Consider the following 18,767-nt stretch of genomic DNA (forward strand, 5'->3'; position numbering starts at 1 on the left):
AATGGATGTTGTGTGAAGTAGTTTGATCCTGCGATTCAGGACTGCTGTTCATCTCCATTAAAATGTGACCGTCTCATATCACCATTTAGCACACGTAGCTACTCGGATGTAGTGAGTATTCTAGGAGTGTGTGCTAGTTCATGAAAGAGAAAAAGGGGGCTTAGGTCATGACGCTGCACTCACCCTTTGCTCTACTTAACACTAGACACCTTAGTGCTTCAATAGCGAAAATGCAAGCAGTACAGTGAAACAGGCTTTATTTTCATTACACGGACGAATACATGGCACTTAAGTTCTGTTGCTGACACTCAGTACACAGTTGTTTGAGTGAAAAAAAAATGAGGTACAGTAGTACATAGGTGTTTTGTAGACTCGCAAAACTGATATTTTTGTACGATTAGATTCAAATAATCACACATAACTTGTCATTTCAACGCCACATCAAAATCTTTTGGCCAACATTGAACTGGCCAGGACAGGCTAGGCTCATCTGTACTGGTAGAGTAGTTAGAGTAGTATGTGAAATGCCTGGCATTCTTCCATGTTGGCAACAAAAGTGATATACAATGTTTCGAAAGTTTCAATTGCAGGCTCATTATTACTGAACAGTTTCACTTTCGGTTTCAAATACGACAAGCCACCAGGTGCAACTATTGCCATTTGGCAGACACAACGCTCGACCATGTCAGCATGCAGAAGTGTGACGCACCTTCCGCGCGGTTCACATCAAACAGGAAATGGGACAGCAATGTCATCAAACACAAAATCTTCGACTCTAGCACCACGGCCACGGACTCGCAAGCAGCTGCCGAGTAATAGTCTGCTGGAGCAAATGCAACCAAAAAGAAAAATGGGGGCTATAACGTCATCATAACTTGCTGCAGCAATAGCGTGGTGGAGTCTATCACTCACACAAAGTTCAAAATTTCCAAGCTATGCTGCACGTGAATGCTGTATTGCTGTAACCTTCCAAGTTATATTCATTGACATTTTGCAGATATATGCATCTTCGCAGGAATCGTTCCTGCAGGCCATCTCAGTCGTGAAATTTTGTGTTGGTACCTTTTAACATTTGTGAATACGAGACAATCTCTTTTTCGCTTAGTCATGTGGTTGAGCTGAGTGATGTGGCTAAATGTTGCAGAGCTTGTGGATGGTGTTTTACAGTAGAGTGACATCGTGTAGCTAATCCAAATCTTCCTGTTTCTTGTATGTTTGACAGTTTCTGGTGGTTTGATGAAATGGAACTCCCGTCACTTCCCTGTAGCATCCTAGGAGGCCACCTATTCAATCGTCTACCGACCAACATTCCCTTTCAACATTTTCTGTATAACCACGTGCAGTCTTTCACAGATGACTAAATTGTGTGCCGCTTTTCTGCCACCATTTTCCACTGACAGCGAGGCCGGGCAATCAGCCAAGTAATGCCCTCGTATTGAAATAAGATTGTATCGGATGTTAACAGCACCAGACAGTGTTGCCGGCGTGCCACTTCACGCGACTACACCAGGCACTAATGTAATCCTAATGCGAGGGAACATTTGATAGCTGTGTAAAATTGGCCTTCAAGAACACCACCAAAGTTTCAAGATTTCTACTGAGGGGGGCGGTGTTTTTATATTTGCGGGCATTCCACAATGTCGCACCCTTCTGCAGACTAGGCAGGCGTTCACTTCAGCCTTGTGAACTTGAGGTAATGATTAAAACACAAGGTTATGGCACCTTCTGATGGTGAACATCGATATTACGGCAGCACTCTTGAAGGCCACGCCAATGCTGTAGTTCAACAGGGCGATCCTGTTGCATTTTACCACTTCAAACATAGTGAAGGGGTGGATGTGTTGCCAAAAGCAGTATCTGATTGTCGGGAACTGCACTCGTCGCTTGCGTTTCGCACATAAATAACACTGAAAGACGCCCGTAACATCACACTCGCTGGCATTGGAAACATTCTGCTCTTAAGTATTGTTGGAGTTTTTTTCACTAGCATATTTAGAAGCGAAAATTACATAGAGGATATCTTTGGAAGCATTGGCATTGAAGACGCAGTCCAGAGTTTGCCAGATGCCCTTAGTCCCCAAAAGATCTATAATGCGTGTTGCGCTCTTTTGTTTAATTGTGAACAATGGTGCAAATGAGTATTGCATTGTTTACTACAAAACATGCATGAGCACATGTACTTCAACAAACTTAATTACATACAAGCAATAACTTTATGGTTGCATAAAAAACGAAATGAAATTCATTTAAATGCAAGTTTCTATGGAAACCTTATGCTACCCTACATACCACCTACAAAGAATTGAGTATTCTGAATTGTGATGTAAATAATACACGATGGTACATCCCAACTTCACTTTACATCACCGATACTAGTTGTGTGCATTGCATCAACAAGAAACAAGCTTGCATCACCTTCACAGTTCTGTGACCTTTCTACTCATATTGAAAGCATTAGACCTGCTTCGCTCACACAGAGTGCACACTGAAGGAAATGTGAGCTGAATGTCATATTAATAACCACGTAAGGAGTATCAACAGAGCACCACATAGCAAATCTCAAAATGGAAAAGAAAAATGATTAATACAGCCCTTTGATGAAATGTTGCGAGGTAGCTTTTTTGTACAAGCTGCGTTGGCATTTAACAGTGTAACTCTCAAGCAATGAACATAGGGCACATAATAGTGTTGTCATTTCGAACACAGCTTCTATTTTTTTCTGTAATGCCACACTTTTAGCACATACTCTGTGATAATTTTACATTCATCACTGTTCTTACAAAAGGAATCAGCAAATTTTCAAACTCGTGCCACAACAACTCGGTACGGCATCGTAATTACCGGTATCACTGTTCACAGAAGCAAAACTCGACCAAAACTTTCTCATGATTTGCTCAAGCACATATACCATCCTCAGCACTGTCATTGCTGTTCTTGAAACGTCGAAGAAACTTCATGGCAATGCACAGTGTTTTTCTAACTCATTCTAGCGCGTCACAGCTTCACGGCAATGTGGAATGTGTTGTCATACTTATCCCACAAGTCTCTCTGACAAGTAAGTTACTGGAGCACATGACGAAACAAAATACATTAAGAAATCATCACCAACAGTTCCTCAATACAGTTACCTCAAGTTTCAACACAGTAGAGATCAAGAAATGTCAGTCCGCATCTCAAAATAATGAGCTGCCGATAACACTTCGCGCGCGCGCACACACCTGTGTACACGAGACAAATGCACTTGGAAAAAAAGTTGCAGCAAAGTTTACCACATCAATGTTGTGACCTTCATTGACACGATAGAACAGAACTCATATGTTCTACTGTACGAAATTACAGGAAGGAATAACCAAAAAAAAAAAAGCTGTATCCGCTTCTTCCCTGGTTGGCTGTTTTGAAGCTCGAGGCCTTTTAGTTGTGCTCCATTGGCTTTGCCTTCGATGACATCTGGGAGTCTTGCGATAGGTTGGAGGTCTCCGAGAGCTTGGACGACTCCAAGGCTGTCAGAGATGCTGCACTCGCTCGCTGGGTAGAAAAGAATTTGGAACTGATTCTTGAAAAAAGCTCCCTGAACATACTGTTTGTTCACTCAGAACATGCACTTCTACACAGATATGCCCCGCACGAAAGTGGTTAGATTGGTCATTCGACAACTGCCGCCGTAGGTATGCAGTCCTCGCGGTGATCGGCCGCTGACCCAGAAAAGACACGGTCCTATCTTAGCCGCGGCAATTACATTTCGATGAAGCCAGAACCTTAGAGGGCCGTTTACTGTGATTTTAGTGCACTTTGCAAAACCCGGGTGACCACAATAAGCCGAGGCCCTCCACTTCAGCATGCGTCATAATCATATTATACAACTGAACATAAGAGACACATATGTAAGAGGCAAATGGGTATATGAAATATCAGTGCACCTACATTGATATAGGTGTTGATAAGGCAATGAATACGTGGCACTCTGCTTATGAGAGACATGTCATATAACAGACAGAAATTGCTGCCAGATGCATGCGCGTTAGAAATAAGGGAGTTCAACTGGAAACGCTTTTGGCACATGAAACAATATAAATTGCATCACTCGTAGTTTGACATAAAAGATGGGGGCCCCAGGAAGTTCACTCTGATCTCAATGAATACACCAATTCTGCGTCACTGATAATGAAGCGAATTCGCCATCATGGCACGATTAAGAAATTTGCTGAGAGGGCCTTTTATATTGCGTGAAACATGCCTACCTCATTTTTTCCTCCACGACGAGCCATTCCCTTTGAATTCATTGCATTCTTTCACAGCATCGTTTCGTCAGTTAAATAAATTTTCAGCAATACAAGAAGTGATCATAGTGCTGTTACATACAACTAGTGCAATCAGTGGTGGCAGGGAATATTTTTATACGAGGATATAATGTAATGTATTGTGGCACGGTATTTCTAAAAGGAAGTTATAACTGTTCAATATAAACAATGATTCGGTAGAGCCATGTTTTACCATATTAACTCAATAAATAGACAAGCCACAAAGAAGGGCACCAGCATGAATGGCAACGAAAGGACAGTTCAAAGCAATTCAAGGTTGATATGGATTGTCATTTAGGTGTCCTTCAGAATGCTTATACTTGCCACAGGCGATCTATCGCTGGCATTTTACAAACGGGTGTAATAAATTTCAACAAAAAGATCTAACCAACTAAGCTGTAATGATGTGTTGCCTGTGAATACAACGAAACACATGTTTCATATTAGCTGGACCAAAATTTTTAATATGTAATGGCACTCTGCAAAGTGTTGTGGCCGAACCTAACACTTGCCTAGTAATGCGTATAACATGATCAAGATTTTAAAAACTATACCATAACTTTGTAGATGGAATGATCTTTTCATTTGTTAAGAATTATTTCAAGGAACTAAAAACACTTGTTCAATGCTCTTGCTCGTAGTTCTAACCCTTCGCAGCACTGGTTATGATTCAGCATTCATAAAAGCATCAAACTTTTACAATTTGATGCCACGGTTACAGAGCGAGTGGAAATGTTTTTACTAAACTACTGCAGCGATCATTGCAATTCTGCCACCAGTTATTTGATTAATGAACTGTTAGTCATGCCTTATTTCTTCGAAAAAAAAAAATTCAGTTATTCATTCAAATTGAATCTGATCGTTATCGGCTCATGGCAAGCGTTCTCAGAAAAAAGTCAGGATATCTTGAAATTCCTGCCAAGACACCCTAGTCGAGCACTTAGCTAAATATGGCACTGCCGTCACCTGTGTGACGAACTGTAGAAAACTATTTCATTGAGAGTATCTAAAATTTTAGGTAACAATATAATTTACCGTTAGCTCAGACCCTATGGTCTCTTTATTGTCAATAATGCATAAAAATGGCAAAAGTAAGTTGTGCGTGCAAAGCTACACGCAGTGCTGCAAAGAGCTAATTGCAGTACTGTTGCTCCTATGAGCAAATTTTGCAAAGTGCCACCACACACCCGTCTGTGCTGCCGCCACACCCGCTGAATCTTCCTTGCGGCGTGCTGGCGCCGGATCGCTTCGGCCTTTGCATCCGGCAGCGGATTAGATCCGGCTGGTTTAACCGTGGCAGTCGGTTTGGAATTCCCTACTGCTGCTGCTGGTGCCGACGTTTCCTTGCTGTTGCTGCTTGCCGACGACTGCTGCAGCTTCTGAAAAGGTTCAGCAAATTGGCACTGCAGACAAGTGCTGACACACACATTGCCTCTTGTTATACTGTATAACTTAGTTCAGCTACTGTTTGATGTCGCAAAGCAGTAGCTGAGCTTTGATAAGCACAGTAGCGGGGAAGGGGCAGTAGATCTGTTATATGTAAAGTGAAACCTCAGTATAGCATGTCAGTAAAATCAGCAATATAGTTCGTTATATCGCAACTTGGTTTAATTGAAATTCACCTTTTTATTCTAAGTGTAGTCACCAAATGTTTCTTTCTAGCAGCCTCGCCGCGGTGGTCTAGTGGCTAAGGTAATTGGCTGCTGACCCGCAGGTCGAGGGATCGAATTCCGGCTGCAGCGGCTGCATTTTAAATGGAGGCGGAAATGCTGTAGGCCCGTGTGCTCAGATCTGGGTGCACGATAAAGAACCTCAGGTGGTCGAAATTTCTGGAGCCCTCCACTACGCCGCCTCTCGGTGGTTTTGGGGCGCTAAACCCCACATATCATCAAATCATCATTTCTTTCTAGCACTGCAAGCACAGGAAGACTGTTCGAGTAACATGGTGCTACCAAACACCTAACTTCAAAATACGGTAACAAAAAGTGAGGTTTCTGTTGACCTCGACATCTGGCAAGCATGACTTGATGCCGTTCTGGCGAAGTTTTCTTCACAGTGACCATACGTTACACGCAGGGCTAAAATACAATTCCAATGCCTCTTGTTTGTTGTGCCACCTCATTCGGTCTTGCCCAGAGACACCCAGTATTGTTGTGTTCGCCGCATCCTCTTCGTAGTACGGCACGGAATTTAAAACATTGCACGCAACTCAGCCACGTATGACCACAGCACCCGTAGAAATCTGTTTGTCACCTCGGTTTCTCTCTGCTGTAGCAGGGAAACTTCGTTGTATTAAGGTAATGAATTAACACGCTTCGCTATATCGAAGTGAAGAATATATGATGTTCTATGGGCAAGAAATTAGAGAAAGTGAAACCTTTGGTTAGCTATATCAATATATTCATATGTAGCTTTTTTTTTCCAGCTCGGTTACCCACATGCACAGGGTTGTACCACTGTGTAACTGTCGCGGTACACGCTATTACAAAAGTCCACATGTCACATAGGTTAAATGACAATAGCCAAATTACAATTGTAGTTTGGAAGGAGCAAGGCTGTAGAATTAGGCTGTTGAATGCTGTAGAATTTAGAATTGCAAGAATGCCTTCTGGCCCGTCCAAACTTCTTTTCCCGATTCTCTGAATGCCATGTTTCTTTGTTGTTTTTTTAATATCCATGCATCCCATACTAGACATGTGTTCCCAAAAATTACGCTCGGTGACAACTTGCTAGAAGCATGTGTTATGGGTGCAAGGAATAGGACAGGTTTAACACAGTAGAACATGAGACTGAAGTTGTTAACATGCAAATTTTATATCGAGCTTCAAGGTACTAGCTGTGACCAACACAAGCTAAGAATCGTGGCCATAATAAACTACAATGTATTGAACATGCACAGCAAGCATACCCGTGACATGAAGAGCTGCACCGTCTATCACACGAATAGAATATTATAAGGAGCCCTCGATGTGATGTATGCTATGCACTGGCTCATGCAAGGCATAAGATAACAAGTAAGAAAGATGGCGTTATGTTGCAAGTTACCTTCTGCGACATTGCAGCTGTGTTCATGCACTCCAGACCACCACTTTCTTCTACTTCTTGCCTACGCAATGGCACATACTAAACGAAAACAATGACGATAATTCTCCAAGAATGATTGGCACCTGCCCACTATGTGGTTGTGGCCACAAGTCAGGCAGGTAGAATAGGATCGCAAGGGTGTCGATTTATACTAGAAATTACAGTGCGAATGGTGTAAGAAATATTAAACAGCCATTGAGACTGAAGATGTAAGAAACATGTTTTGAAAATACTGTTGACCGTTACCCGAACATGAGAAGCATATTTTTCATCTACTTTTTTACAGGCCACAGCTCGATTGCGTGCCTGTTAAACGAATAGACAACAGCGATTAAAAATTGCCATTATCTCTTTTTTTTTTCTGGACAGTTTCAACGACAGTGAAAATAAGATATGTAGCAGGAATAAGATATGAAGCACACAGCAGAGCTGTGGACAATTTAGGGAGATAGAAGAAAAGACGTTAATACGCAATCTTGTACTTAATGCATGGCCTATAATCCGCCCCCAGTGGGTTCGGCAACAGCACTGCTAATTAGGTCGGCAAGAATATACACTGCAGCCGACGCAACTCTTTTGCGTCATTTGCAAGCTCCCTCGCAGCTAATTGTTAGAGAATGTCACACAAAAAACGGTAATTGATCACCGCACCATTTTGTAGCACAAAACCACCAGGAAATCCATACGGATTTCGGCTCGTGCTAGTGAAACCTGTAGCAAAATTTTGCATTCGGCATCCAGAAGAACCAGTTTGTCATATTTCTGCGTCCATGCGCTTTGAGTTGTCGATCAATTTGTCCTCACGCTGCCAATTACTATCTTCCTGGTTTTCTCAAGTGGGACAGCGACTGCCCCAAACAGGCCTCGGTGCTGGGTTCAATTCTTGAACCACGATGAATTTTTCAGCTGCTATACTAGGCCACAACTTAAGTCAACATCGAGGCAAAGCCTATGGAGGTGGAGCTTCTGCACACTCGTGTTGCTTTGCAGGTAGTACAGCAGTTCACGGCTGATTACAGTTTTGCTCGCTCACATCCTAGAGGAATTCAGAAATTTATATACGCGAAAACGTGAATGAAGCATTTCAATGGTTCAGTGTACCTTTTACTGCCATATTATGAGTAATATATATATATATATATATATTGCAGAACTAAATGGCGCGTTTGCGACCACACATTGACCCACTACATCATGAACACCATGTTTGCTTTGGAAAACCGGCGTGCTGAAAAGGTGGTGTTGTCAAAGAACTGAAAAGAAAAGGAAGGCGCTCTTGCAAAGCAAACAGTGACTGTATCTAGTCTTTGACTTTCCAGAAGTGTTTGAGTCTTGTGATAAATAAATCAGCAGTTATTCCAGCAAGGAAAGATTAAGAAATTACATTTAAATTAAGCCCATACTATCTTTTGGCATGGTAGAAGGCATGTAATTCAGTTCTATAACTTACTCAGTGCTGTAAAAAAAAAGTTGTTGCCGAGTATAAGAAGCTTTCTTGCTGAAAAATCCGCATGAATTTCTTCATGGATTTGTGCTACTAATGGGTAATTGTCAATTTTTTTACCTCTCTCCTTTCTGCCAACTTGTTCAATTTAACAGAATTGATTCAATTTGAGAAATGATTTGCCCAAAATGGCTGCCACTTACGTAGTTCGCGGGCGTAGATCTCGACTCAACTGTGATTTCCGATGTCTCTGTTTTGTCGTCCGGCTGCGGGGGACCTCGGGTGACGCTGAAGGTGTTTGAGCGCTTGGCCGTGGCGACGTTCTTGCGCGGCTCGGTGGCAGCCGACCCGGCTCGCTTCGAGCTGGCTGGCTTCTGGCCACTGCCACGGCTCGGCACTGGTGGTGTTTTTGGCGGCGTCTTTGTCGGTGTTCTCGTCGGTGTCTTCACGGGCGTTTTCGCCGGTGCCGCTGGCTGCAGCTGAGATTTCAGCCGGCGAATTTCTTGTCTGAAAGACGAGAGCCGATATATAGAGTGAAACCTCAATATACAGATTATACCGGTTATAAAGAAGCCAATGGAAAATACTCTCACCATTAATAGAGTGTTGCCAATATTCCTTTACAACGAAGTCTCGAATATAATGAAACCATTTTCACATTAATTCCGATTTCGTTATAAGGTTGTTTATAAATGCCACGATCACACTACAAATCAATCACTCCCAGAAATACTTGTATAGAAGGACGATAGAACTCGATTAATGTGAATTTACAGTTTATCTAAACTAGCGACCTGATCCCGGCACAGCCCCGTGTATTTTTATAGGTAGAAACTCCCGACAATGCAAATGCATTGCCATCCCCAACATCTCATTCGAACCGAGGGGGGGGGGGGGCAATTTTATGCAGAAGCTGGCCCCGGGTTATTACAATATGTAGCAAAACCAAACCAAATTTACTATAGATGCAAAAACAGCGAAACAGCAGCACTCGTTAGCACGTAACAACTCCCATGCTGCACTAGAGCTCTTGGGCAAGCGGCAAACGATGTTCACAGAGTCGCAACAGATAAAACTCAAGCAAAGGCAAATTACTCGGTGCTTTTAATTTTGCTTACTTTATCTCTGCTGTGTAAATAACAGTGTGCTATGGGGCATAAATAGCAACATATACTTCACAATTAACGCTCAATGCTCACATTAGTGCATGTCGGTGCTTGTTTCTGGTGTACCACTGACCGATTCGTGTTTGCTTGTTGGAGCCCCACATACCTAATTTACAAAATCACCTGCCACAAACATTTAGTAGCCCGAATTCGTGATAATGAGTCAATAGATTACTCTTCTGCACTCTGCCCACACAGTGTGTCACGATTCCCATTCACTCTAGCGCCCGCCCACTAGTTTAAACTTTGCTTAATTCGAACAATTGTATAGTCCCCTCGGAGTTCGAATTAACAAGCTTTTACTGTACATGCTTCCACTTCTGCATGATATATCATAGTCTCAAGTGTATGATTCACAAAAAAATTAATGTGAGCTACAGTCGATCAAAAAAAAAAAAAAACCCGACCGTTCGGGTTTTCAAGGGTGGTTTCGCGAAAGTGCTTCACAACCATGTCAAGAAGCTCGCTTCTCTGCAATACGTGGGGATTCTTTTTGGAATATTCTCTACGATTCCTCGTCCAGGGTGTGGGTTATATGCGAGAAAGTACGCACCATCAAAAATTGTGCAATAATTACCAGACCTCTATAGAGCCAGGAAACAATGAAGCAAAAAAGCGTTAAATGAATTTAGTGCTTAATTATTGAAATGCTGAATTAATAAAGAATAGGGAATACATATTTTCACTCTGAATGTGACTATGCTGAAATTGGGTGCAACTGTACTTATGATAGAACAGTACCTGCCATATTACAATGTGTTGTTTAGATGCATTTGAGCATCTTACACTGTCCTAATCCTCTGAGCATACACCCAAACCTCATTATAACAAAATTACATCTTGCACGAAAATAATTTGTTATATCCAGAAATTAGTTATCAACATACACTCCCGAAACTATCTATTGCAAGAATCTTCATTTACTGCATTACAACCAATATTTCGTTATATCGAGTTTTGAGAGGAAAGGATAAAAAAAAAGCCATGAGCGACTCCGTGTTGTACCAACATGCGAGCATTGTGTTATTTGAAAACCATCCCCTCACTCTTTTTCCTTTAGCTGGAAAGTGAGTCGGCGATTCTCTTGACTGATACGATCCATCTGCTCGCGAAGTTTCACGAGCTCAGCACTCGACCCTGCAAAAGGGAAAACAAACGCAGATTTCAAAACTGGACTGACTGGTTTTACGTTCCATTACTAAAATATGAGAACGAGGTGCGCTGGACATTTTCAGCAAGCATTTGTACAAATCTCAACAAGGGTTCTTGCCAAATAAGCCACAGCTGTGACTGAACCCGAAACGCCGAGTTCTGCATCACGTTGTTCAGTCAGTGAGTTACGTTACACTGAAACCTCGATAACATAAATACGGATTTAACGAACTACCGATTTTATCAAAGTAAGTGAAGAACAGCTTTGTCATAATTACAGTGTTACGAATATAGGTTTATAACGAATTTCCGGATATAACGAAGTATCTTCGTGACAGATGTGACTTTGTTATAATGAGGTTCGAGTGTCTCAAATGCTGATGCAAACATTCAACAGGTGAAGAGGCAACGTTGCGGCAGCATTGCGAGATGTACATAATACTCATCATATACAAAAACCAAGCCCTATAAAGAAGAACTGCTTGAAAATAAGGATGTAGTAAGGGAGAAGCAGTCAAGAAACACTTTAGGTCACTCATTGCTGGCGGGCCACTTTAGGACAGATGCGTCATGAGCTTGAACGTCAGCAACTGCAAAAGCGAACGAGGTCACATGCGTTCACAATACTAGATTAATATGGCTTCGTGGCCAAGATTTCATTTTATCTGTCTGTACACTATCATCCAAGCAGAAATTTTTTTTTATATTACTTGACATGTCATTTTCCCTCATTAAAAAATAACGGCTCAGTTGTCATCCGAGAAGGTAGTAATGTAGGACCACATTGCAACCTTCTGTACAACTCAAAAGGCTTTGGCTGCAGAATTTTCGCTGGCAAGCATAGAGGAGTGGCGCATGGTTCACAATTCTCAACACTAACCTCGCGGCTGACTGCTTGTCAGCCGAGATCTGGCAGGGTGCAGTTTCTCAGGCGTGGCCGTCTCCGACGAACGTCTCTGGATGGCCTGAAGTTTTCTGTCATTTCAGACGTCAAGGAAACAGTGGAAATAAGGCTCAGCCGTTAGGTTTCGCTTCTTCGAAAAACCGAGCATGATGAGTCATCAACACGCTTAATCACTGCTCAAATAAGCATAGTAGAAGCTTGTAGTCTGATAACAAATGCAGACACTAAAAGTCACAAAAACAACAAAGTACAATGCTATCGCATTCTCACTCGCACTATCTGCATCCAATTTCCTTCGTGGGCGTTAAGGTCCACAGTGCAAAGTCAAACCCTACTGAGACTGTCCTCAGATGCCGCTTCACAGCAATAAGCATAGCAATGTAAAGAAGCCGCACCTAAATGTAACCTTCGCATCGCCGTGAAACCAGTGCAAATCTGGCAATGCACGAAATGATTACCAGCAAGTAGGCTTGTGCGAATAGTGAATTTCAGGCTCGAAGCAAATAGTGATTTTGGTCTAATGATTTCAAATCGAATAGAAAAATATGACGTATAAAAAAAAATGGGCATATTTATCATGATCTAACTAACCTGCACAATATTTTTTTTTAACAAGGCCTCTACGCAAGAGCTTTCTTTATTTATTTCCATTCAAAGGAAGTCGAAACAACTTTTAAAAGTAGCAGGATGCAATTGATAACCTGTAAAATACGTAACATTATCCATTACAGCTAGAGTGTATAAGTCGGCAAAACAAGCTTTTAAGCTTAAAATATATCAATCGATTTGAGAATAATACGCTCATTTAAACGGACCCTGCAACAGTTTTTCAAGAGATGGATTTACTAAATAAGCTTAGTGCCCTGTAGATTAACGGCCGCAAAAATTTTTAGAATCTGTCCAGAATGAGCGAAGTCGCAAAGATTCGCTGCATGCTGCAATTGCATTCTCTCTTCTCGTCCCGATGAAAGTGCTTGAAGTAAAGCCAGGAGAAATGACATAGGGAAAGAAAATATGTCACGTGAGTATCGTGACCTTGAGCACTCTTTCTTTCTTTTTCTTTGAATATGCGGCTCTTCAGTGCGATTGCGCATGTATGCGGGGTCATGGCGTGGCCGGCCCCAGTAACGACAGAGTGCCGCATGCTCAAATCAGCCAATCGCTGGTACAATGACTGTGACAAGCGATTTTTGACATTGTGCCGTCATTTGCTGAGAGAAGAGAGCAATTTTTATCTGACTGAGAATTTATTGTGAATTCCAGGTCACGTGCTGCACTATAATATTTAGCTCGCGTGTTCTCGGTAGCCTCGTCTACCGATCGGCAGCATTTGCTGACTATGCTCAAAAAGTGTTGCAGGGCTCCTTTAAATTTGAAGTGGGGTTTGCAACAAAGCAAACTTTTTTTGAATAAGTGCTTTCACAGCTTAGCACCACTATACCGCACTGAAACCACCTTTACAGGCAGTTACATGCAGTCTAGTATACATTTATTCGTTCATGTTGAATACTTCGAAATATTCGATACTTTAAATTCGAATCGAAACCAATTCGATACTCTACTATCTGTTCGAATATTCAAAGCATTCAAATATTCGCACAAGCCAACAAGCTAGTTTGCAAGTAGTACACTCACACCTTCATAAAACGAACCTGGGTATAACGAAATATCAGTTATAACAATGAAAAAAAAAAAAAAGTCTTGCGATAGATACAGTGTAAGGAATGTACATATATAACGAATTTTCAGATACCACCAACTTATTTTCTTGTAAGATGCAATTTTGTTATAATGACGTTTGGATGTAGTTTGTGAATGTTATCGTCCTACCATTACACGTAGCAACAGTGGCAATAAAAAGTTATCATTATCGCTGGAGAGGCGGTATCCCAAGATAGAATGATGACTGCCAGTTTAGAGTTTGCAGAAAACACGAATATAGGTGTGATTTTCTAGAACCTACTTCAGTCTGTCTTCTTTTTCTTTGAGCTGCATTTCAAGCCTGGCACACTTTTGCTTCAAGCCGTCCTGTACAAATGAAAAAGAGAAAAAAATTTTGGGGAGATGTTGCACTTTTTTGTTTTACTAAAACCTGAGCAAGACAGCTGTGAGAGATAAAAATAAAAGAAAGAATGCAGCAGCTGTTTCTTTCAACATGAATAAGAGCTGTGAATTGTTAACAATACACATACTTCAGCATGTTTACTTGCCTAGTCAAATATATTTATCAGACATTACCTTCGCAACTGTTTAGGGCCAGTATATTAGACTAATTAAACATTAATTCTTCTGCAACTGGTTATGGTTAGTATTTTACAGCAACGCCATTTCCAATGGTAATACTTTTATATGCTTTTCATGCTTGGCCAGTGGTCACAGCAACGATCCGTCACAGTAATCAACGGGATCGGTCAGCCATGAGTGGTGGATGATAAGAACAGCACAGAATGAGACATGCCACATGGCTACAAAATACCGGCCCAGTTCAACAAAGAACTGGGCACCAGGAAGATACTGTTGCATTTGTTTATCATTGGGGGCCAAACAGCAAGCAAGGGCCGATCTCTTCTACGAACACCTGTATCAGCTTCTGTCTGCTCGCTTATCTCGTTCGATTCGTAAACAAGTTATCAAGAAGTTAAAATACCCGTGATTCATGAGTGTAGCAAACGTAGCGGATGCACTAGTGTAACAAAGCCGATCGGGAGCTCTGGAATTTTATACGTCTCCGGTTGCACACACTTTGGGAGAGATAACGCGAGACAAATGAAAAGAGAGCCAGATAAGAATGATAAGAAGGGCACTCACATCTCCTTTCTTTTGTTCCTGAGCAGCTGCCGCCTTGTCCTTGCATTGTGAAGAGACAAAAGGTTTTTTTGATAAGAGTCCGGCATCACATACAAGGTTCTCTGCACTCGGTGCGATGCCTGAATTTCAGTTATTGCATTCTCGGAAGAGCGTAGGTCCTAAGTATGTCGCATCTTTTCTTCACATCCCGCATTTTCGGGTCATAAAGAAGCCGAATGTCACTCAACACTGTAATTAGAGAATTCGCTGGTAATGTGCCTACCACGATTCCCTTCAGGGAAGCACAGTATGCGTACCTAGAATGCCCAACGTTTCCTGCTTAGGTTGATGAAACAATTTTTCAATGTACTCGGGTGCTTAGTAATAAAATTTCTCATTAGCTATACAAAGCTTCATTCTGAGATAGAAGCATAGGAATGTAGAGCTTTTACACATTACTGTTGACCAGCCAAAAAAACTTTTGAGGAATAAGTCTATTAGATTGATTGATATGTGGGGTTTAACGTCCCAAAACCACCATATGATTATGAGAGACGCCGTAGTGGAGGGCTCCGGAAATTTTGACCACCTGGGGTTCTTTAACGTGCACCCAAATCTGAGCACACGGGCCTACAACATTTCCGCCTCCATCGGAAATGCAGCCGCCGCAGCCGGGATTCGAACCCGCGACCTGCGGGTCAGCAGCCGAGTACCTTAGCCACTAGACCACCACGGCGGGGCAAGTCTATTAGATTAATGCAACTTACGTCAAACACTGTTCACAATGTGGGCTTTCGTGAGTTTCCTTCAAACTTAAATTGCAACACTGACTTTTCAATGCAAGTGTTATATGGCAGCAGAAAATTTAAACTTAAGTAAAAGAACTGCATGAATTTTTTAAAACCAGCAGATGCGGTAGATGCGCTACAACACAGGAGAACAATAGCTGCGAACTTACACTGCTTTTTTTAAGCCAAGATTAACTTTACAGGTGTGAACTATTGAGCCTCAAAACCAACAGCAGAAAAATCTTCAACACCTTTCAGCTTCCTTACTTTCTTGAAAATTTTCCTGGCATTTAGTAGACACTGCGCTTGGATTGCATTTTAGCGATAACTGTGCTACTCCACACAGCACAGACTGACCACATTGTCGGCACTGCGTTTTTTTTTCTTGTTTTATGTAACCACTCCTGCAGTGTCTCTAACCAACAGCAGCAGTAGGTGTAGATAAATAAATAATAATAATATCATAGGAAGAAGCACACTGCCACTAAATATTCCTAGAAGAACAAACTGGACTGAGAAGCCGTTTATGCAAACAAACAGCACGAGAACGGCGATAAAGACGTGCCGAATTATTCATGGGCATTTTACTTGTAAACCTGATATCTTATGACACTGTTTGTCTCACACACTCAAGGCACCAGATTAAGAATAAGCAGTGCACCTAACTAAGCAAGTTACTCACTGCATGCTGACAGGATCCTGTGTTATAGCCTTACCTTGGCTGTCTGCGCAAGTTTGTCGAGTTGCCTGGACTTGCGTGCACAGTCCTCCTCGAGTCGCTTCACCTTCGACTTGAGTCCCTGGTTCTCCGAACGGAACTGCGCCACCCTCTGAAAATTGCACCGCTGTCCTTAGTGATGCCGCATGCTAGTTAAACACACAACGCTCGCCTATTAACAATTTGTTTTAAGTATGCAAGACTTAACGAAGCAATGAACAGAACTAGTTTGTGGATGTCCACGAATGTGTTCTATTGCACTTGGTGTAACGCTGACAAAACAAAAATGCAACGAAGCAACAAAATGCAGTGGCATGTAGTGCAATTTTTTTGCACCATGTACATCTACTTTTTGATGTTCTTTTTATTCTATAAGCGTACTACTAAGTGCAACCCAATCACGTCTAAGCACAGCCATAATCATAGTTATTAGAGCAGCTTAAAGGAACCCTTGCAGGCAAATAGCAAGCTAGACTACATAGACAAATAATTGTTCTAGAAGGTCTCTAAAGTAAATGCAGGACATGACTTTCGACCCCAGCGTGGCGTACTCCAAATTTCATCACATTACAGCAGCACACCGGTGCTGTGTGCTCACGTGAAAGTTTTGTGCCGCACTTCTTTTTTGTATTTTGGGCTATAGCTGTTGACTCTATGCTACGAATACTCGATTCAGGTGCCACAAGTGTTTGACTATACATATGACAAGTGAAGCATGGCTTTCGAGACGAAAAGAAAGACAGACTCAACACAGAATTGAAGGTGTAGATAGAAACCAAACGCCACACCAACCATAAAATGGCCATGGTGTTGAAAGCTGTGAAAGTGGCCCTTCCGTTGGGTACTTTCCTTTGAAAATGCGTGGGGCAGGCCCTCCTCTGTTGCCCTGTCAACTGTGGCAATTAAGTTGGTACTGGGAATGTGGAAGACCAGAACCGGGTGGAAGAGAAAGTGCCAAGTTGATACGTTTACTCTGATGAAGACCGTTTCCCATGAGTACACACATTACCACGTAGCACACAGTGGAAGAGCACAGCAGGAACAACATGGAGTGCATTCTCACTTTCTGTAGTGCTGCCGCTTCTTGGCGAAGTTTTTCTGTTGCCACTCGTGCCGAAGCGTTTGGCGATCTCCCACCTGCGCAGATGCTGAGAAGTAAATATCGGGCGACCGGCTACATGGAAAACACATACGCATTCTTGTACCTTTTGATATATTTGGGAAAATGCAATACAAATGCAAATGGAATACGATCTAAGCGAAAGCACATGTTGAGAACTAGCTTAGCATCGACTTTCAATTTGAGCTTGTCGTGTATAAGGTCTTGCAACATAACGAAAAAAAAAAAGCTCATGCTAGTGTTTAGGAGGTAAACATATATGACATCCTTTCCACCTGTCTACAGATGTATTTCAAATACGAGCTCATTTTAACACCACGGTTTATTGTGTTACTTTAACTACATAATATTTAATGCAGTTAAGTCATGTAAACCCTAACTGTTTGTAAGCTAAAGCTAGGGACAATAAGATCCGTGCCGTATTAGTGTGAAAAACTGTTACCTAATTGGTGTAGCACTTTGACCGAGTCACACTCAAAATTTCCGAGGTCATGCGGCGAGCACATCGCGATACGTGTCAAGCAAAGTTTTCATCACACAGGGAGAAGTTTCCTTTCGGTCGCTTAAAAAACGTACGGGGCTCTTTGGGCGCCTGGTTTCCGTTCAAGACCGGACTCTTAGCCGTACTCGAATTCGCCGTCCTCGCTGCCAGCGGCGCCGGCGACTTGGGCGTCCGGGGCGCGGCGGGCTGTTTCGGGAGGTCATTCTGGACCGGGCCGTTCATCGGGTGCCAGCCCTGAGGAAGCGACGTGACGTCTGCGAAACGGAAAGCGCTTTCTCAGTCAAACAGTCTCGACGAGAAAAGACAAGAAAGAAAGAGACGCGTCGCAGAGACGGTTCAGGACAAAGTGGAGAAGCTATGCGCTGCCGACAAAACTGCTCGCGCCGCGCGTCAAGTTACACGTACGAGTGTGAGGGGCGAAGAGAGGAGTCGGAACTTTTAACGAGCTACAGAACAGGCTGCGGGGAGCTGTGTACGTCTCATTCGAGCAACGGGAGGTCCGCGGATAATTGTTTTGCCAGGCTGCGACGACGAGCTGTCAAGTTTCTAGCGTCTAGGCGCACGTCGCTCACCATGGCAACGGACCGCAACAGCCGCCATTGCCAAGCGAGGAGCGCAGGGGGTGCAAAAAAAACCCGGCACGTAACAAACTTACGCATTCTGGCAAAATTTCAGTTGATGTTTTTAAAAACATAATGTCAACTGTAAGTAATAATAACTTTCAATAACAATAAGTTTTAATATAATACTTGTACGTACTTAAAGGCGTTTTTAAAAGTTTTTGATGACCTTTTTCATTCGCAC

General features: G+C 42.3%; 1 protein-coding gene across 1 annotated transcript; it reads right to left on the minus strand.

Moving 5' to 3' along the window:
* Positions 1-3,151: 3,151 nt before the first annotated feature.
* Positions 3,152-18,579, minus strand: LOC119179466 (uncharacterized). Its single transcript, XM_075869174.1, has 11 exons — positions 18,536-18,579; positions 18,038-18,217; positions 17,405-17,478; positions 16,340-16,453; positions 14,857-14,895; positions 14,012-14,076; positions 12,025-12,119; positions 11,039-11,129; positions 9,030-9,333; positions 5,486-5,677; positions 3,152-3,525 (listed from the first exon to the last, which is right to left on the minus strand). The coding sequence occupies exons 1-11, from the start codon at positions 18,561-18,563 to the stop codon at positions 3,412-3,414; spliced, it is 1,296 nt and encodes a 431-aa protein (XP_075725289.1). The 5' UTR covers positions 18,564-18,579; the 3' UTR covers positions 3,152-3,411.
* Positions 18,580-18,767: the final 188 nt, after the last annotated feature.

This window comes from Rhipicephalus microplus, chromosome 7 (genome assembly GCF_043290135.1).
Source record: "Rhipicephalus microplus isolate Deutch F79 chromosome 7, USDA_Rmic, whole genome shotgun sequence".
NCBI lineage: Eukaryota > Metazoa > Arthropoda > Arachnida > Ixodida > Ixodidae > Rhipicephalus > Rhipicephalus microplus.